Raw genomic sequence first — 22,615 nt, 5'->3', positions numbered from 1 at the left:
TCTCTCCTCCTGTAACAGTTGTGACTTGTATTGTTCAAGATTATTGTACCTGTTTTATTATGTATACCCCTCCTCACATGTAAAGCGCCATGGAATAGATGGCGCTATAATAATAAAAAATAAATAATAATAATTGAACGTGGCAGTATCCCACATATGCTTGTACACTACTGTTTGAGCACATGACGGGGATCGGATGGTTAGGTGCCTTTTAGAACGCAGATTGCGTTTGAATAGACTGTGGGCGCCATTAGCCGAGCCCCTGAGGTGCCAGAACTGCAGAAACCCACACAAGTGACCCGTATTGAAAAATTCACTGTTTATGTTATTCATCTAGGGGTATTGTGAGGATTTTGAAAGCACATGTACCTCACATAATTTTATAACATTGGTAAGTGGAAATATAAGATTTTATTGGTAAAATTATGCGGTTTTCTTTTTGTTGCAAATTTGTCGCTTAGATAAGAGTTAATAGGTGAAACTGGACCCCACAATTTTTTTGCACAATTTCTCCAGAATGTGGTGATGCATCATATGTCCTCAGCTTTTTGGCTTTTGGAGCCCCAGAATAGTATGTAGGTGACATTTGCAGAGCCCCTAAGGTGCAAGAGCAGCAGAAAAACCCCAAAGTGACCCCACTGTAGAATTTGCACCTCTCAATTAATTTATTTACAGCTGCAACAACTATTTTGTAACATTCATGCCATGCCTTTTTATGGAGAATTCTGGAGTTTTTTACCCATACATTGTGCTGTATTTTAAATTAAGTTTTTTAATTTATTGTGTTCAAGGTGAAATAAAGGTTTTCTTACATTTTATCATGTAGATGTGCATACCATTATTAGTCTAGTCTTTCTCCTCTCCCCCTTTTTGTGGTTCATTGGTGACAGACTAGGTATTGCACCCCATCCTAATAGTTTCAGAAAATATTGACAGTAGTGCACCCGTTCTCTATTTTCTCATGTGGCTTCACTCTTCCCGACATCGGATGAGTCACATACATCCAGAAGATATGAGAGAGCAGTAGTTCTCCCTTTCTTCAGAAGTATCTAGTTTGTCTGAAGGCAGGAAGAGTGAAGCCAGAGCTGATTGACAGCAGGGATTTCATGTCATTATGTCACGGGATCCCTGGTACAGCCAGTGGAACCGCACTGGAGGGAAGTATAGGGGGTCATTATTTTACAAGGAGAAACTTAGGGCTTATGAAGGGGGTTCCTAAGTAAGAGACAACCCCTTTAACTTGGCCAAATTGTCTACACATTATGAAAAAATCAATATGTATATGTAATATATTTGGAATATTGCAATACATTAATATTTATGCAAGTACGTTGTAAAAGTACAGAATTTATTAAAGAGAAGCATATTCAAACAGTTCATGTTAATAAAACTAGTGGTTTCTGGCGCATTCCCAGTGTATTCATGTGTAGATGGGCTGCAGAGAGTATTAAGATGGAAAAGAGCCAAAAGACCCCCGGGTTGTCCAGCTCTACTCAGTTCCCCATCAAGACACCAGCAGAACTGGTGACATCCTGTATCATACACCTACCAGAACGAGTACACATTTAGCAGGTATTATTCACTTGTCCTCTTCGACACGTGCATGTGGGATGTTGTCAGCACTGCTCACCTCCAGAAGTGGAAGCAAGTAGCGTCAGAAAACCCATTTAACAGGGACAAATTATATTAATGTAACGTCAACAATGAACCAATATTTAGTAATACATATGTGTGAGACATGTATGAATGTGTATACAGGATAAAGGCTTTGTTCCACTCCTTGACTATACAACATGACCTTGCTCCTTGACTATACCACATGACCTTGCTCCTTGACTATACCACATGACCTTGCTCTTTGACTATACCACATGACCTTGCTCCTTGACTATACCACATGACCTTGCTCCTTGACTATACAACATGACCTTGCTCCTTGACTATACCACATGACCTTGCTCCTTGACTATACCACATGACCTTGCTCCTTTACTATACCACATGACCTAACTACTTACATTACCCAATGTCCACTTCATGGATTTCTATGAAAGCTTGTGAGTTTTTCACCAGTCTGGCAAATGTAAAATGACTTCTGGCCCACACAGAAGACACTGACGTGGACAGTGACATGTGGTAGAACAGAGAAAAGAAGCAATGAGTGGGACAACTAACGCCACAAGTCAGTACTGGAGTTACTACTAGTCTCGAGATTGGTGCTTTCGTTTCTAGGAATACTGATTTTTTGCAGTGGGTGTATATGCTTCGCTACAGCTCTGGGTGAGGAAACTCTGTTTTACAGAACTATTATTTTTGTGCTCATCTTTTCTCCAAAAAGTGGCAAGTCAAATGTTTGGCTACAAGAAAACAGTCTGCCACGTTCCAAGACAATGCTACCGCTTTACCAAAACAATATGACAACTATTCTTTGATGCACTGGCAATTCCGCATATACTTGCCAGACTTCAGATCATCATGGGAAGGGCGATTTCGCACTTCTTAACATTTCTATGACAGTATAAATGACGACTACAGAGCGCTCTAGAACAACTGCCTGAATAAGACTGAGTGGCTTCTGAAATAATAAGCATGTGCCACATAGCATTACGCTATAGAAATCCCTAGAATAGTTTAAGGCATCTTTATACATCTGCAGTTTATATGATCTCCTTGAAACATCCCATTAGTGCATTAATAATTCCAGCCCGAGTCTCTTACCATATAAACAGCACAAATCATTCCATGAAGCACTTTTACTGCACAGTCAAGGGTCAGTCACTTGGGATATGTCTACAGAACATTTCCATGCAAAATGGGCATATAAGAGAGTATAAGAGCAGGGAAGGAAAACCACACTTATTTATTTGTGTGCTGGGAAATGATATAATGAAATTAAATGCAGCTCCAACTCCTTAAAGACTCCAACATTTAAAGGGATTGTCACCTGGTTTTCACCACTTAAAGGGAATCTGTCAGCAGGATTTTGCTACCTCATCTGAGAGCAGCCAGATGTAGGTAAAGAGAAGCTGAATCCAACAATGTATCACTTAGATTACTGGGTGCAGCCGTTCTGACACAGTTTTTAGATTTAGCAATGCAGCAGAGCTGAGGGAGCTAACCCCGCCCACACCCCAGCTAAGGCTACTTTCACACGTCCGTCGGTACGGGGCCGTCGCAAACCGTCGGCCCGACATACTTTGTGCTAAATTTAGCACAACGTGGGCAGCGGATGCAGTTTTACAACGCATCCGGTGCCCATTGTGAGCTCCGGGATGAAGGGGGCGGAGTTTCGTCCGCACATGCACAGTCGAAAATGGCGGACCCGGCGCACAAAAAAACGTTACATTGAATTTTTGTGCGTCGCGGCCACCAAAACGACGTATCCGTCTCACGACGGATGCGACGTGTGGCCATACGTCACAATGCGTCGCTAATGCAAGTCTATGGAGAAAGAACGCATCCTGCGGGCAACTTTGCAGGATGCGTTTTTTTCTCCAAAACGATCCATTGCGACGTAGGCCATAAGACGGAAGTGTGAAAGTAGCCTAACTCGCCCACACCAGGCTCTGCATATACAATGTCAATAGACAGTGAGGTGCCTATCACAGAAGGGGGAGTGTTGGACCAAGGCTCACAGACCAACTAGTCACAGCAATAATAAACTACTGGTACTAAAACATTGTAAGCAAACAAAACCTCAGAGCTTAATAAGAGAGGCATCGTTTAAATCTGTGTTTTAACCCCTATAGCGTGTTGTTTTCAGCTTACATTGCAAAAACCCGCTGACAGATTCCCTTTAATCAGAGTAAACTAAAGACAAAGACCCATTTTCCAGCAATGTGTCACTTACTGGGCTGTTTGCTGTAGTTTAGATAAAATCACTGTTTTGTTAGTGGGAGATGATTAGAAGAGGACTAGTAAACCTGCTGCCATGTAGTCCTGCATATTCATGAGCTCTGTATAAACCCTGCCCCCACAACTGATTGTCAGCTATCTACCTATTCAAGGTGCATAAAAAAGCTGCCAATCAATGGTGTGGTACGGATTATACAGAGCTCGGTATTCAGAGCACTGGTAGATCTGCAGCAAGCATCCCAGTAAGTTACATTACTGGAATCAGGGTCTCCGATCATGCTGCGCTCAGATGCGGTAGCACAATCCTGGTGACAGATTCCATTTAAAGGTGTATTCACATCTTAAAACATTGTTTGCATAGTCACATGTTATGCTACTAATTCCTGACAGGTAATGGTATCAATAGGGGATCACTCATTTATCTGAATGTTGGTCCCCTGACCCCTTACGGAAAAAGCCTTTGCACTGCTTGCTGTGAGTATGATATCAATTGTTAAGGTGATACTCCTTTAAAAAGGGAAATAGAGCTACGGCGTAATAAATATTTAAAGGGAATCTGTCACGTCCTTGGACGTATGTAACCTATTAAAATGGGAATACAGGTTAAACAATGGTTAAAATAGTCAAACCTGAATGTCTCATATCTGCGGGCTTGCTGTGGAGAAATCATCTTTTATTCCATTATGGTAATACGTTCTTCCAGGCACTGGGGTGTGCAGTGTCTGGAAGAAAACTCTGCCTTGGGGTCTTCATTAGTGTACCAGCCCCCTCCAATCAGCGTCACAGTGTCCTACGACACGTACTGGTGGTCTCGGGATCCCGTGCCTGCGCCCTGCAATAGCGCGATTATACTTGACGTTTCTGCTCTTATATGGGCATTGGTTCGTCTTTCTTCTGCGCAGGCGAGGCACTGTACGTGGGGAGAGCACCTTATTATCGCACATGCTGAAGGTTACTGGAGCGGGAGTAGTAGTGACTTGCCAGCTCAGAAGAAGGCTAAAAGCAATGCCCATTGCAGGGCAGAATAGGTACTGTATAACTGCGCTATTGCAGGGGGCAGGCACGGGATTCCGGGGCTACCACTACACGTCACAGGACAATGTGGGGAGGGGGCTGGCACGCTAATGAAGACCGGAGGCAGAGTTCACTTTCAGATGCCACACGTTACATGCGTCCAAGGGGTTGGCAGATTCCCTTTAAGACTGAAAAACTCCATACATAAATAGCTGTTTATCAGTCATTCGAGTGATAGCGATCTTTCCTGAATTCCCCATATCACCTCAACATGTGGCTTGGCCAACTGTACGCCAATCTTTTATGGTGTCTTATTTTTTATATGGTGACCTGCGGTGAACTCACTGAGCTGACGTGCAGTGAACTCAGTGACTTTTTTTTTTTCACAGAGCTGAGGTCCTCGCAGTTCAGCCCAGCTGGAAACGCATCCTTAGTGACCCGTGGTAACCTCGATGATGTCACCGCTAGCCAAGGATGCTGAGCTCATTCATCAGTGGTTCTCAGCCTGGACGGTCGAATCTTGGCACCATCCAGGTTGAAAACTGTTTATCCCCAGACAGATTATGGCGTGGGACAAAATGTCAGACAGGTGAGTGATATTGTGGTTTTCTATTTTTGTTTTACAGGAGACAAAGGCTACAATGGAATGGGTGCTCCCTGACGAAGGCTTTGCCGAAACGCGCGTTGGGGTGACGTGGGCTGCACCGACGGTCCCCCTTATACTATCCCGGTGGTTTCCTGTTCATCCACTTAGGTATGAGTTGCCTGAATGTTTTCTATATTACTACTGAAATCTCCTATTTGAATAGTATTTTGTGGCTCTCCCTGCACTATTGGTGGTCCTTGGTGGCCATGTAGGCTTTCTGTTCTATACTTTACCGAGAGTGTACAATTATTGTTTAGGACTACCTTTTTACTATTTATAGGGTGATATAATGTTAATTAACACTATACTTGCCTGTTTTTTCAGACAATATAAATCTGTATACATTTGGATTTATTCCCGCCCGTTTTCCCATGTCCCGTGTTTCTATCTAGATTGTACATATGCTTTGTGGGAGTACCCACTGTTACGCTTGTTCTCTGTAATTGATTGTAATAAAGTTTTTTCCACTTTATGAAATACCTTTGGCCTATTTGATCGTCTTCTTCTTTCTTAATGGGTGCTAGTTGAGTAGAACTGTGATTGTTATTTTTAAATAAATATGGAAAAGTGTGTTTTGTTTTTATTTCAAATAAAGGACTTTATACTTGCTGTGTCTCTATTTACCATATAACTTTGCTGCCCGACTAATCCACCTGTCTCCCCGCTATTCCCCAGCCTCTCCCCTATGCCAAGCCCTTCACTGGCTTCCTATCGCCCAGAGACTCCAGTTCAAAACCCTCACACTGACATACAAAGCCATCCACAACCAGTCTCCTCCATACATCTGTGACATGGTCTCCCAGTACCTACCTACACGCAACCTCCGATCCTCTCAAGATCTCCTCCTCTACTCCCCTCTCATCTCTTATTCCCACAACCGCATCCAAGTCTTCTCCTGTGCTTCCCCCAAACTCTGGAACTCTCTACCACAACACATCAGACTCTCGCCTACAATAGAAACCTACAAAAAGAACCTGAAGACTCACCTCTTCCGACAAGCCTACAGCCTGCAGTGATCTTCGACCTACTGAACCACCGCACAACCAGCTCTACCCTCTCCTAGTGTATCCTCACCCATCCCCTGCAGACTGTGAGCCCTCGCGGGCAGGGTCCTCCCTCCTTTTGTACCTGTGAGGGCCTTGTTTTTTGCTCATGTTTAATGTATTAGTCTAGATTTGCCACCTTTTAACATGTAAAGTGCCATGGAATAAATGGCGCTATAAAAATGTATAATAATAATAATAATAATTAGTAATGAATAGGTGTCACTAAACTGTGGGCTTGATGTCACCAGACAATACAAAGGTGACATCAACCCCACAAATTTTACCCCACTTGCCTGCACGGCTGCGGTTTGCTATTTTTAGGCTGGGGGGTGGGAGTCAATATCCATGCCCTTTTAGCTGTGAGTTTTGCCTGGCTTGTTATCAAAAATACAGAGGAACCAATGGCATTTTATTTATATATTGCGCAGGCGGCGGCTGATGTATACTGTCAGACGCCACCTACTCTCGCTGTTATCAGCTGAATACAACTCTCATCATTCTTTGCTAGCGCTGATCGCAACTCAAGCAGGGGAGAACGATGACAGCGGTCTTCAGCAAAGGGCGTCGGGGAGCCTGCTTTCCAGGCGCTGGTACATGTGGTACTGATGTGGCACTCAGGAGGCACACAGTTGCCACACGTATGCCACAAATATTATACACACCGGTTGCCACACGTATGCCACAAATATTATACACATGGACACAGATTTCCCTGGTACCTGAAATATCAGGACATGTGAAAGAGGCCTAAGTGAGCACTGACTGACAATACAGAACATCGATCGGTGGATGTGGCAATAATCATAAATGTGCAAAGCATATGGGTGCAAATAGCCGATGCTACAGCCGCTACATTACGATTGGCAGCACACCCGTTTCCATGAGGAGATGCGTTGTCAACATTCAATGATTATAATACCTAGATAACACATCGATCAGAAGTCAATCACGTGTTTGCTCATTTGTCAGCTGATCGTTGGACAAGGTTTTTATACACCGCTCAAACAAGGGAGAAGGAAACAAAGTCAGCAATAACTAGATTATTATTTATGATTTAATGCATTTTCTGGAAAGTTTAGAAACTTTTAATGAATGTTCCAATCACCGTTAGTTTCTTCAGGAGCACAATAATGAGCTGACCATGTATTTAAAAAGAGAATTAAAAAAAAGAAAAGTGTGAACTGGGTATATAGTATAAATCAAGTCAATATTTGTCTATATATTTATAAAAACATTAAGAATTTCATACATTACCTCACTATTATATAACCACAAACGCATATCTTCTTCTTTAATGCGTAAACGCTGAGAAAGATACTCATGGATTTCTTTTATCGTCTGCATTCGGCTGAAGCACCCGGTATATGCTAAAACTCTTTTCAAAGGCGCATTTGGAGATGGCACATTTCCTATTTTTTGGGGGAAAAGAAGTGAGCATAAATATACAGAATTCAACTGTAAGATTCAATAGTTCAGAGCCAACCAATCTCTTTGGAAAGCAGCTGCAGGTGCCTTCAACAACTACTGAGAAAAAGTCTTCAGTTTAAGATTTTGGTTTTCTTTTCATTTACTATTAGATGATATCCATTACAATGAGAGGAAAAAAAATGAAAAGATAATAATGCAATGGCCAAATATGATAAATGTGTGAAGGAATGGAGAGGTCCACCTTGACAAACCATTTTTTTACAATTTCAAAGTGCCTAAAAAAATAGAAAAATAAAATAGTGATAATATTTATATTATATATGGTAATTCCATGGTAACAGACTAAAGACTAACTTTAAACAGATTGATTTAGTAATCCTAATACCTTTTATTTCTCCTTAAGATTCAAGGAATACAATAACACGATCATATTAGATGTGCAGTGACCTCAAGATCATTAGCAAAGTTTCTGATTTTTTTTTATTTAGATGCACTGAAACTATTAAAACAATAGTTGTGAAGGACGTTTTTAACTATTGGAATACGTAAAAGGAAACTAGCAGGATTTTGAAGACGGAAGAACGTGTTATATATTTATTTTACATCCATAATTTAATACGATTGGTGCACAAAAAATATAAAAACAAGTTTTTGGGTTATGTAGTAAAACTTTCTAAAAGTAAAAAGAGATATTGCAGACAATGGCAGCAATACACTGTTCTAATTACACTGTTATAATTAGAGGATGGAATAAATATACTTTTTTGTTACTAGTGTCTTATTATATATTTTGCAATACCAGTCTAGGGTAATAAGTGACAAATATTTTTAAAGTAGCATGTTCAGAATATCACAAAAGTGAGTACACCCTTCACATTTTTATAAATATTTTATTACATATTTTCATGGGACAACAGTGAAGATATGACACTCTGATACAATGTAAAGTAGTCAGTGTACAGCTTGTATAATGGTGTAAATCTGGTGTGTCTTCTAAAATCATTACACAGCCATTCATGTGTAAACTGCTGGCACCAAAAGTTAGCACATCCCAAGTGAAAATGCCCAAATTGTGCCCAATTAGCCACCTTCCCTCCCCAGTGTCATATGACTCATTAATCTTACAAGGTCTCAGGTATGAATTGGGAGCAGGTGTGGTAATGTTGGTGTAATCGCTCTCACACTCTCTCATACTGGACACTGGAAGTTCAACATCTCACCTCATGGCAAAGATCTCTCTGAAGATCTGAAAAAAAAAAAAAGTTGTTCCTTTGGTGGTGGGAGTGTCATGGTTTGGGGGCTTTATGAGTCCTGCCGGCTGTGGGGAGCTACAGTCATTGAGGAAACCATGAATAACGACATGTACTGTGGCATACTGGAGCAGAGTTTAATCTCTTCCCTTTGTAAACGGAGCCGTGGGTTAGTATTCCAACATGATAACGGCCCCAAGCACACCTCCAAGACCACCAATGCCTTGTTACAGAAACGGAGGGTAAAAGTGCTGGACTAGCCAATAATTTCTCCAGACCTAAACCCTATTGAGCATCTGTGGGGCATCTTCAAATGGAAGGTGGAGGAGCGCAAGGTCTCTAACATCCACCAGCTCTGTGATGTCGTCATGGAGTAGTGGAAGAGGATTCCAGTGGCAACCTGTGACGGTCTGGTGAACTCCATGCCCAAGAGAGTAAAGGTACCTTCACACATAACGATTTCATTAACGATATCGTTGCAACGTCACGCTTTTTGTGACGTAGCAACGATCCCGCTAACGATCTCGTTATGTGTGACAGCGACCAACGATCAGGCCCCTGCTGGGAGATCGTTGGTCGCTGGGGAATGATCAGGACCTTTTTTTGGTCGCTGATCACCCGCTGTCATCGCTGGATCGGTGTGTGTGACGCCGATCCAGCGATGTGTTCACTTGTAACTAGGATAAATATCTGGTTACTAAGAGCAGGGCCACGCTTAGTAACCCAATATTTACCCTGGTTACCATTGTAAAAGTAAGAAAAACAAAAACAGTACACACTCACATTCCGACGTCTGTCACGTCCTGTGCCGTCAGCTTCCCTGCACTGACTGTCAGCGCCGGCCGTAAAGGAGAGCACAGCGGCGACGTCACTGCTGTGCTCTGCTTTACGGCCGGCGCTGACACAGTCAGTGCGGGAAGCCGACGGCGGGGGACGTGACAGACATCAGAATGTGAGTATGTAGTGTTTTTTTTTTTTTTTTTTTACTTTTACAATGATAACCAGGGTAAATATCGGGTTACTAAGCACGGCCCTGCACTTAGTAACCCGATGTTTACCCTGGTTACCCGGGGACTTCGGCATCGTTGAAGACAGTTTCAACGATGCCGAAGTCTTTCTCCTGATCGTTGGTCGCTGGAGAGAGCTGTCGGTGTGACAGCTCCCCAGCGACCACACAACGACTTACCAACGATCACGGCCAGGTCTTATCGCTGGTCGTGATCGTTGGCAAGTCGTTTAGTGTAACGGTACCTTTAAGGCAGTGTTCGAAAATAATGGTGGCCACACAAACTATTGACACTTTGGGCACAATTTGGCCATTTTCACTTAGGATTGTACTCACTTTGGATGCCAGGGGATTAGACAATAATGACTTTGTATTAATTTAGTAGAGTGCACACCAAACTTATGCTGAAATACAAACTGTTCAGTGACTTCATTATACTGTATAGAAGTGTCATATCTTTAATGGTTGTCCACCAAAAAGGTTCATGATATCATATTTACAAAAATCTGAGTGGTGTTCTCACTTTGTGATATATTGTACATATAGATCTTGATTTTAGTGACCTCGTGAATATTTTTTTTTCTATTGTGCTGTGTTGCAGAGAAAATATAGTATGAAAAGACGGTTTGGACCTTGGGGAGAAACAAGAGTAGTCCTCCACGATTCCCAGCTGACTTCTCCCTACTGCAGACCAGTTGATGACATGTCTCTCCCGTGTGTACCTATGCAAAGACTTGTCCATCACCTGAAGCAGGGCAGTGAGAATACGGCTAGGGGCCTTACCACACTGTGGCATTTTGAAGTAAATGATACCTGACTGCAATTGAGCAGAATGAATCTAATAACAGGTTCCAGCTTGATCACCTTTAAAGTCCTGTTTGCCATCAAGGGCTGTTGCTTGATCTCAGGCCTACTGACTGGGGTAATATACCCATGATTTCTCTCTATAGAGTGAGCAGAAAGAAGTTTTATTTATTGTTTTTTCCACCTTTGGTAAAAAAAAAGGCAAAAAGACAAAAATCAAGGGCTCTACTGAAGCGCAACCTTTAAGATTTTACTTTTTCAAAATGTAATAAAATGAAATCGACAAGTAGGACTGAAAAATATTCAATGTTTTTGAGGTCACGTGTTTAAGGAAAACTACTAATTCTTTAATAAGTCATTTTGTCTGTTGTTTGTAAAGACAGCTGTCGGGACAGTAAAGGGTTACGGATTTCCACCGCTTATACATCCTAAGACTAAGCTGATTAAGGACTAGTAACAGATTTTTTTTCTTTGTCTGCTGCGATCAACTGTCTCCTTTTATTCACATAAGAGGAAATTAAAGACAGGGGAGAAGATGGTTACCGTAAAACTGATGGTTGATGTAACAAACAAAAAAAAGGGTTGGTGAAATGTCTAGGGCAGAATATTGATGATACATAAACAAAATCTATACCTAAAAATTGTAAAATGGCATTTAAAAGTAAAGTGTGTAGCGGAACAGAAATGATAATAAAGCATTAAACGGATTCTCCGGAATTAAGCTACAATGTGACTGCAGACTTGTGAATCCTCACATTGCGCACTGCCAGAATTCTCCGCTGCCAGGAGCGTGATTTGATCACATGCCCACTAGATGGGAGTAACATCTCTCAATACACTTGCATTCAGCAAATTTGGAAACAATCTGGTAGGAAAGTGGCTGGGAGTATGCGAATCGCATACTTGCGGTCATATGACCACCCGCTAATCCTCACTGTGAGCAGTGTGCGCCATGTGAGGAGTCACAAGTCTGCAATCACATAAAGTGACTGCAGACTTGTAGCTTAAGACCGGACAAAACTTGTTCACTTCAAGGATGCAACCTAAATGTGAATGAGAATGAAGAAAAAAAAATAACGACATTAAATAAAGTTAAAGTAACAGCATAAAAAAATGCACTTGGCAATTTATACAAAACATGTAATTATCTAATATTTCATATAATGAGAAAAAAAAGAATAGATTTCCCTTTACAAGGCAGCCAGGCCACCGACAATAGTTCCTGGCCGTAGGATTTTTCGTTGTTTTCTTTAATTGCTTTAGGTTGGAATATTTATCATTTCACAAGGTAGCATGCAATACCATAAAATTACTTAACCTACGGTTACACAAGACAGCATTTTGATTAGCAAAGCAACAATGTTACCTTAACGGTATCACACACTGTACCACAAAATCCCTTAAAAACAAACAGCAAATTTTCAGCAATTACAGGTAAAAGGATTAGTTGTAAGATTACAGCAAGAAAGCTCATCTGGAAAATAATAAAAAACCCCAAAGATTAAGGATTCATTGGACGACAATTAGTGCACAGCAAAAAGAAAAAGACACCAACCTTTTATTACCATTAATAAAGCTATTAATTGTTTTGGATACAAATTATACGGTAAGATTTGGAGTAAAGGCTGGAATGTATTTCTAAACCATGTCTTCCAGTCTAAAAACAGATTTTATACTCTACAACCGAAGAATTACACATTTAGATTTTTCAATATGTTGAAGCAGCAAAGCCTAGGGTCTGCACAAGAATAACATCATCAATACAAAACAATACTGCTGGTTGTTTAAAGGGGGTCTCTAGGAATAAAACAAAAATATAGGAAATGTAATTCTTAATACATTTTTAGATATTTTCAATCAGCAAAACACATTTCTTTTGCCTTTGGAGTAATCTCTATATAATTAACATGGCCGCCTTCTTGTAACACTGACAGAAACCTTGTCCTAGAATATTAGGTTAGGTGCCAGTGAGCCTGAGCAGTAAGAAACTCCATTCCTGTGATCACAACAGCCACTCAGCATCAGGAATGACAGGGTGGACAGCAGTGTGTGAAATGTCATTTTACCACGGCCCCGATCATATCCAGTATCAGATCAAAAAATACACTTCTATCACATCTTCCTACACAGGAAAACTAGTTTACAATATTTGTGTTAATAGTGTATTTGGTCCCCCCCATGCTCCACCCCATCTCCGCATGGAAGCACCTGTTTGGTTATAGAATTGATGAAAACCCCACCCCTTTGCCATATAGATGACAGCGTGAGGTGTCTCCCACTGCACATGAAAAAAAGAGGTGCTCCCCACTGCACATGAAAGAAAGCATAGGAGCTTCCCAGTACACATGAAAGAAAGCGGAGGAGCTCCCCACTGCACATGAAAGAAAGCATAGGAGCTTCCCAGTACACATGAAAGAAAGCGGAGGAGTTCCCCACTGCACATGAAAGAAAGCGGAGGAGCTCCCCACTGCACATGAAAGAAAGCGGAGGAGCTTCCCAGTACACATGAAAGAAAGTGGAGGAGCTCCCCACTGCACGTGAAAGAAAGCGGAGGAGCTTCCCACTGCACGTGAAAGAAAGCGGAGGAGCTCTCCACTGCACGTGAAAGAAAGCGGAGGAGCTTCCCACTGCACGTGAAAGAAAGCGGAGGAGCTCTCCACTGCACGTGAAAGAAAGCGGAGGAGCTCTCCACTGCACATGAAAGAAAGCGGAGGAGCTCTCCACTGCACATGAAAGAAAGCGGAGGAGCTCTCCACTGCACATGAAAGAAAGCGGAGGTGCTCCCCACTGCACGTGAAAGAAAGCGAAGGTGCTCCCCACTGCACGTGAAAGAAAGCGGAGGTGCTCCCCACTGCACATGAAAGAAAGCGGAGGAACTCCCCACTGCACATGAAAGAAAGCGGAGGAGCCCCCCACTGCACGTGAAAGAAAGCGGAGGAGCTCCCCACAGCACGTGAAAGAAAGCGAAGGTGCTCCACTGCACATGAAAGAAAGCGGAGGAGCTCCCCACTGCACATGAAAGAAAGCGGAGGAGCTCCCCACTGCACGTGAAAGAAAGCGGAGGAGCTCCCCACTGCACATGAAAGAAAGCGGAGGAGCTCCCCACTGCACATAAAAGAAAGCGGAGGAGCTTCCCACTGCACGTGAAAGAAAGCGAAGGTGCTCCCCACTGCACATGAAAGAAAGCGGAGGAGCTTCCCACTGCACATGAAAGAAAGCGGTGGAGCTTCCCAGTACACAGGAAAGAAAGCGGAGGAGCTCCCCACTGCACATGAAAGAAAGCGGAGGAAATTCCCACTGCACATGAAAGAAAGCGGAGGAGCTTCCCAGTACACAGGAAAGAAAGCGGAGGAGCTCCCCACTGCACATGAAAAAGCGGAGGAGCTCCCCACTGCACATGAAAAAAAGTGGAGGAGCTTCCCACTGCACATGAAAGAAAGCGGAGGAGCTCCCCACTGCACATGAAAGAAAGCAGAGGTGTCTCCCACTGCACGTGAAAGAAAGCGTAGGAGCTTCCCACTGCACATGAAAGGAAGCCGAGGTGCCGCCCACTGCACATTAAAGAAAGCGGAGGTGCCTCCTACTGCACGTTAAAGAAAGCCGAGGTGCTCCCCACTGCACATGAAAGAAAGCGGAGGAGCTTCCCACTGCACATGAAGGGATGGTGCTCCCTACTGCACATGCTCACAGTCACCTGTGCTATAAACATATCTAGAATGTCCACAAAGAGCAAGAAAAGAAAGGTTGGCACTCACCGGAAAAATTCCAATGTTTATTTCAAGGCTTAAAACATGTTCAGCAGGACGCTTCTGCGGGACCTGTAGAAGTGCAGGAGCACAAAACGGCCGTGGTCCTCACACTCCACTCCCCCTCGTCCTGCTGAACATGTTTTAAGCCTTGAAATAAACATTGGAATTTTTCCGGTGAGTGCCAACCTTTCTTTTCTTGCCCTTCGTGGATATTCAGTGCTGTCATTTTCTGGTTGAGTACCCCAGGATCAGGGTATATTGTTTCTACAGCATTCATTCATTCATTTGGAAGTGCATTGCAATATTAGGTGTAGCGGTGATGCTCGTCATTTCTTTTTTCTTTATGTGGACTATAAACAATCTAGGATTATTTTTTTGTCAATGTAAATAAGCCATTTTACTGTACAACAATAATTACCTGTATAGACAAATCTAGTGCAATATGTTACTTAAAGGGAGGGTGCCGTGATTTTAGTTTTTGTATTAATAATTATTGATTATATAATCAATTATTTTTAATACAAAAGTAAATGTACTACTTTAATACTTTTTTATTTATTCATTTTTACTTTTGCCACTGGAGGCTGCCATTTTCATTAGTGTGGGTGTAAGTGTCTGGGCACGACACTTGCACACCTCACTTACGGCAGCCATGGGCATAGGAGCCAACAGTCGGGCTCCGACCGCTTCTCCTGCCTCTCAGCTGTGACTTGGGCACGCCCCCTGGGCTGCTACCTCACAGCTGTGAGAGGAGATCGCGGCCATTTTGTTTTTTTCCTCTGTCATCGCACACACAGCTCAGTGTGTGCGATCATAGCAGGAGCTGCCAGGGAGAAGCTGCTGCTGGGAAGAGAGGTTCGGGTGAGTATCTGCAGCCAGGAGCTGTGATTGCAGCCTGTACTTATTATTACAGCACAGGCTGCAATCACTGCTCACTGCCGACCTGTTCAGAGCAGAGCAGGGAGATCGTCACACTGCTCTGCCCTGAACATGACTCAGCACTTCCTGGAAGAGGACTGAAGGTAAGTACAGGGTTTTTATTTTCTTATGCATCTACCACTGCTACCTGTCCCTATATACCACTGCTACCAGCCCTTATATACCACTGCTACCAGCCCCTATATACCACTGCTACCTGCTCCTATATACCACTGCTACTAGCCCCTATATACCACTGCTACCAGCCCTTATATACCACTGCTACCTGCCCCTATATACCACTGCTACCAGCCCCTATATACCACTGCTACCTGCTCCTATATACCACTGCTACCTGCTCCTATATACCACTGCTACCAGCCCTTATATACCACTGCTACCTGCCCCTATATACCACTGCTACCAGCCCTTATATACCACTGCTACCTGCTCCTATATACCACTGCTACCAGCCCTTACATACCACTGCTACCTGCCCCTATATACCACTGCTACCTGCTCCTATATACCACTGCTACCTGCTCCTATATACCACTGCTACTAGCCCCTATATACCACTGCTACTAGCCCCTATATACCACTGCTACCTGCTCCTATATACCACTGCTACCTGCTCCTATATACCTGAAGACACAAAAGAGAATAGTAAAACCAAAAACACTCAGTTTGAAAAAATGTTGCAGTAATCCGCAAGTGCTAGTAAAAGATGTAAAAAACAGGGTATTTGGTTGATACGTTTTTTGCAAAAAATGTATACTAAGCTGCTCTACCAATCTTCACGGTATACCCTTATCAGAGCAGTCCTAACTAATGTATGCAATCCCTATCTGATGTATTTAAAAACCTGATCATCTGTATATAACCTGTGTGAACAGGGTTCAGAGAGGAAAAAATCCATGTGTGCATACAGGGTAGAACAGCTTTTGTGCAGATAGCCCAAGAGGAGTGGTGGAACTCCCCGTATCAACCAAATACCCTGTTTTTTACATCTTTTACTAGCACTTGCGGATTACTGCAACATTTTTTCAAACTGAGTGTTTTTGGTTTTACTATTCTCTTTTGTGTCTTCAGGTTTCTTGGTGGTGTGTGAACATGATCATACAGACTTGTTCACTGTGCAAGTAGCCCATGTGTTCCTGTTTCCATAATTGTTCTCTTGTGTCTACAAGGCTGGGGAGTTCCACCACTCCTCTTGGGCTATCTGCACAAAAGCTGTTCTACCCTGTATGCACACATGGATTTTTTCCTCTCTGAACCCTGTTCACACAGGTTATATACAGATGATCAGGTTTTTAAATACATCAGATAGGGATTGCATACATTAGTTAGGACTGCTCTGATAAGGGTATACCGTGAAGATTGGTAGAGCAGCTTAGTATACATTTTTTGCAAAAAACGTATCAACCAAATACCCTGTTTTTTACATCTTTTACTAGCACTTGCGGATTACTGCAACATTTTTTCAAACTGAGTGTTTTTGGTTTTACTATTCTCTTTTGTGTCTTCAGGTTTCTTGGTGGTGTGTGAACATGATCATACAGACTTGTTCACTGTGCAAGTAGCCCATGTGTTCCTGTTTCCATAATTGTTCTCTTGTGTCTACAAGACTGGGGAGTTCCACCACTCCTCTTGGGCTATCTGCACAAAAGCTGTTCTACCCTGTATGCACACATGGATTTTTTCCTCTCTGAACCCTGTTCACACAGGTTATATACAGATGATCAGGTTTTTAAATACATCAGATAGGGATTGCATACATTAGTTAGGACTGCTCTGATAAGGGTATACCGTGAAGATTGGTAGAGCAGCTTAGTATACATTTTTTGCAAAAAACGTATCAACCAAATACCCTGTTTTTTACATCTTTTACTAGCACTTGCGGATTACTGCAACATTTTTTCAAACTGAGTGTTTTTGGTTTTACTATTCTCTTTTGTGTCTTTAGGTTTCTTGGTGGTGTGTGAACATGATCATACAGACTTGTTCACTGTGCAAGTAGCCCATGTGTTCCTGTTTCCATAATTGTTCTCTTGTGTCTACAAGACTGGGGAGTTCCACCACTCCTCTTGGGCTATCTGCACAAAAGCTGTTCTACCCTGTATGCACACATGGATTTTTTCCTCTCTGAACCCTGTTCACACAGGTTATATACAGATGATCAGGTTTTTAAATACATCAGATAGGGATTGCATACATTAGTTAGGACTGCTCTGATAAGGGTATACCGTGAAGATTGGTAGAGCAGCTTAGTATACATTTTTTGCAAAAAACGTATCAACCAAATACCCTGTTTTTTACATCTTTTACTAGTACTTGCGGATTACTGCAACATTTTTTCAAACTGAGTGTTTTTGGTTTTACTATTCTCTTTTGTGTCTTCAGGTTTCTTGGTGGTGTGTGAACATGATCATACAGACTTGTTCACTGTGCAAGTAGCCCATGTGTTCCTGTTTCCATAATTGTTCTCTTGTGTCTACAAGACTGGGGAGTTCCACCACTCCTCTTGGGCTATCTGCACAAAAGCTGTTCTACCCTGTATGCACACATGGATTTTTTCCTCTCTGAACCCTGTTCACACAGGTTATATACAGATGATCAGGTTTTTAAATACATCAGATAGGGATTGCATACATTAGTTAGGACTGCTCTGATAAGGGTATACCGTGAAGATTGGTAGAGCAGCTTAGTATACATTTTTTGCAAAAAACGTATCAACCAAATACCCTGTTTTTTACATCTTTTACTAGTACTTGCGGATTACTGCAACATTTTTTCAAACTGAGTGTTTTTGGTTTTACTATTCTCTTTTGTGTCTTCAGGTTTCTTGGTGGTGTGTGAACATGATCATACAGACTTGTTCACTGTGCAAGTAGCCCATGTGTTCCTGCTCCTATATACCACTGCTACTAGCCCCTATATACCACTGCTACCAGCCACTATATACCACTGCTACCAGCCCCTATATACCACTGCTACCTGTCCCTATATACCACTGCTACCAGCCCTTATATACCACTGCTACCAGCCCCTATATACCACTGCTACCTGCTCCTATATACCACTGCTACTAGCCCCTATATACCACTGCTACCAGCCCTTATATACCACTGCTACCTGCCCCTATATACCACTGCTACCAGCCCCTATATACCACTGCTACCTGCTCCTATATACCACTGCTACCTGCTCCTATATACCACTGCTACCAGCCCCTATATACCACTGCTACCTGCTCCTATATACCACTGCTACCAGCCCTTATATACCACTGCTACCTGCCCCTATATACCACTGCTACCAGCCCTTATATACCACTGCTACCTGCTCCTATATACCACTGCTACCAGCCCTTATATACCACTGCTACCTGCCCCTATATACCACTGCTACCTGCTCCTATATACCACTGCTACTAGCCCCTATATACCACTGCTACTAGCCCTTATATACCACTGCTACCAGCCACTATATACCACTGCTACCAGCCCCTATATACCACTGCTACCTGTCCCTATATACCACTGCTACCAGCCCTTAAATACCACTGCTACTAGCCCCTATATACCACTGCTACCTGTCCCTATATACCACTGCTACCAGCCCTTATATACCACTGCTACCTGCCCCTATATACCACTGCTACCTGCTCCTATATACCACTGCTACTAGCCCCTATATACCACTGCTACTAGCCCCTATATACCACTGCTACCTGCCCCTATATTCCACTGCTACCTGCTCCTATATACCACTGCTACCTGCTCCTATATACCACTGCTACCTGCTCCTATATACCACTGCTACCAGCCCTTATATACCACTGCTACCTGCCCCTATATACCACTGCTACCTGCCCCTATATACCACTGCTACCTGCCCCTATATACCACTGCTACCAGCCACTATATACCACTGCTTCCTGCCCCTATATACCACTGCTACCAGCCACTATATACCACTGCTACCTGCCCCTATATACCACTGCTACCTGCTCCTATATACCACTGCTACCTGCCCCTATATACCACTGCTACCAGCCCTTATATACCACTGCTACCTGCCCCTATATACCACTGCTACCTGCTCCTATATACCACTGCTACCAGCCCTTATATACCACTGCTACCTGCCCCTATATACCACTGCTACCAGCCCTTATACCACTGCTACCTGTCCCTATATACCACTGCTACCAGCCCTTATATACCACTGCTACCTGTCCCTATATACCACTGCTACCAGCCCTTATATACCACTGCTACCTGCCCCTATACACCACTGCTACCTGCTTCTATATACCACTGCTACCTGCTCCTATATACCACTGCTACCTGCCCCTATATACCACTGCTACCAGCCCCTATATACCACCTACCACTGCTACCAGCCCCTATATACCACCTACCACCGCTGCCTGCCTCTGTATACCACTGCTACCTGCCTCTGTATGCCACCTAACACTGCTGCCTGCCTCTATATACCATCTACCACTGCTGCCTGCCTCTGTATAGCACCGCTACCTGCCTCTGTATAGCACCGCTACCTGCCTCTGTATAGCACCGCTACCTGCCTCTGTATAGCACCGCTACCTGCCTCTGTATAGCACCGCCACCTGCCTCTGTATACCACCTACCACTGCTGCCTGCCTCTATATACCATCTACCACTGCTGCCTGCCTCTATATACCATCTACCACTGCTGCCTGCCTCTATATACCATCTACTACTGCTGCCTGCCTCTATATACCATCTACCACTGCTACCTCTGTCCTGTGTAGCTAATCTAGTCCTGTGTAGCTAATCCTGTCCTGTGTACAGTATCACACAAGATAGGATTAGATACACGGCGCAGCACAGTATCACACAGGACAGGATTAGATACACGGCTCAGCAGTCAGTATCTAATCCTCTCCTATGCACTCCTCTCCCCCCTGCGTGTCTTTCCCCATTGTGGTTTATTATTTTTGTTGTGGGAGATGAGGGAGTCGAGGATTATGCGTTCGGTATGGTATAAAAAAGATTAATAAAGGACTTTATTCTGGCCGAGTCTTTATTTACAATACATGTGAGATCTATGTGGCGGCATTATGGGTGATCTATATGGCGGTATTATGTGAGAAGCATATGGTGGTATGTGAGAACACTGGCGGTATTATGTGTGATCTATATGGTGGTATGTGAGAACACTGGCGGTATTATGTGTGATCTATATGGCGGTATTATGTGAGAACACTGGCGGTATTATGTGTGATCTATATGGTGATATTATGTGAGAACTGTATGACAGTATTGTGTGATCTATTTGATAGTATTGTGTGTGATCTATATGGCGGTATTATGTGAGAACACTATGGCAGTATTATCTTCAGAAAGCGGACCCATTCTATGGTGGTTCTGGCTGAGCACCTGCACGCGGGTCTGGGGTAATAGAGGGGACAGCGTGACCTCCAGTTAGGTGTAGTCAGGGGAAGGCTGGTGAGGCAGCTGAAGAGAGGGGTCTCATTTTTAACGTTACTATATGGCTACATTTCCTTCCCAGCATCACCCCGTACTTCGCCTGTCGCCTCGCTTTCACACATTGCCAGGACAGGATGGAGAAGACAGGATCTGAGGAGGGGAATGGGGTCTGCATGCAAAGTCTGGATCAGACCAGGCCATCAATCCGCAGAAATGTTTCCTGGATTTCTGTGGAGCAGACGGTCCATCCATGTGTATAAAAGACAGCGCTCTATGTACAATCCCTGGCTGCTCCGCGCACCAAACAGGGGGCCCCTATAGACCAGCACACTGCTCTCCTGAAATACTCTGTGCTGCTGTCACCCTGCTCCCTCCACCACATATCTCCCAGAATCCTTGCTGCTTGCCATCCTTGGTGACTGTCTACTTGTCAGTATAAGGCTGCCGTCACACTATCATTATTTGGTCAGTATTTTACCTCAGTATTTGTAAGCCAAAACCAGGAGTGGGTGATAAATGCAGAAGTGGTGCAGATGTTTCTATTATACTTTTCCTCTATTTGTTCCACTCCTGGTTTTTGCTTACAAATACTGAGGTAAAATACTGACCAAATACTGATAGTGTGACGGCAGCCATACTCTGCAGTCACCAACAAAATGGCTGCTCACTGTGTTCCTGAATATCATCCTCTCTAATCCCTTAGCAAACACCCAGAAGGGGAGGAGAGGAGACATCACACACGTCAGCAGACTCCACCCATAATTACTGCAGTGCAGTAATGTGAGCTAGTTGTACACTAGGTTTTTCTGAAATTTCAGCAGCTGCTCCCCCTAGTGTTTAAAAGTGGAAATGCCAAAACTTTTCAAATTATTTTTCATATTTTACTAAATTATAAACAAATGATAATATTTTTTAAGAAAAAAAATTTTTTTGATGGCACCTTCCCTTTAAGGGTATTTAGGAATTTAATAATACAAATATTTTAATAACATTTTGTTTAATTTATTCCCAGAAAAACCCTTTAAGATTGTAACAACTGTGTATCGTTCCAAGGACTGGCCATAATAATTTAATAAAGCTGGAACCATGGTAATGTGAACATAAGATGGCAATAGTTAACTACCGTAATTTAAAACATTGACTACAGGAATAACATTGCTAATAATATTATGCCTGGAATAAAATGGATTTTGAAACTTATATACTATATTTTGATTTTCATTGACATTTATACTTTTCTTAAGCATCCATGGAAACATCACACCCATATTGACTCAGATGCTTTTTGGTTACAGCCCTACCAATGGTAAAAAATGCAATATACTTTGTTTTCCAGTCCAATGTAACAAACACAAGAGACAAACTACCGGTACATTTTTTAGCCATGAAAAGAAGTATAGGGGAAAAGGAAAGATTCTAGGG

At 42.9% G+C, this 22,615-nt stretch overlaps 1 protein-coding gene across 2 annotated transcripts in view; it reads right to left on the bottom strand.

Annotated features, from left to right (window-relative positions):
- USP32 (ubiquitin specific peptidase 32) overlaps positions 1–22,615 on the bottom strand; it is a 347,736-nt gene that overhangs the window by 87,736 nt on the left and 237,385 nt on the right. For both annotated transcript variants that reach the window (XM_069757228.1, XM_069757227.1), the window contains exon 17: positions 7,816–7,970. In XM_069757228.1, coding sequence (XP_069613329.1) covers positions 7,816–7,970 — 155 coding nt within the window. The remainder of the gene's footprint in view (positions 1–7,815; positions 7,971–22,615) is intronic.

The sequence above is a fragment of the Ranitomeya imitator genome, chromosome 3 (genome assembly GCF_032444005.1).
Source record: "Ranitomeya imitator isolate aRanImi1 chromosome 3, aRanImi1.pri, whole genome shotgun sequence".
Classification (NCBI taxonomy): Eukaryota; Metazoa; Chordata; class Amphibia; order Anura; family Dendrobatidae; genus Ranitomeya; species Ranitomeya imitator.
This window is presented reverse-complemented; position numbering and strand designations above follow the sequence as displayed.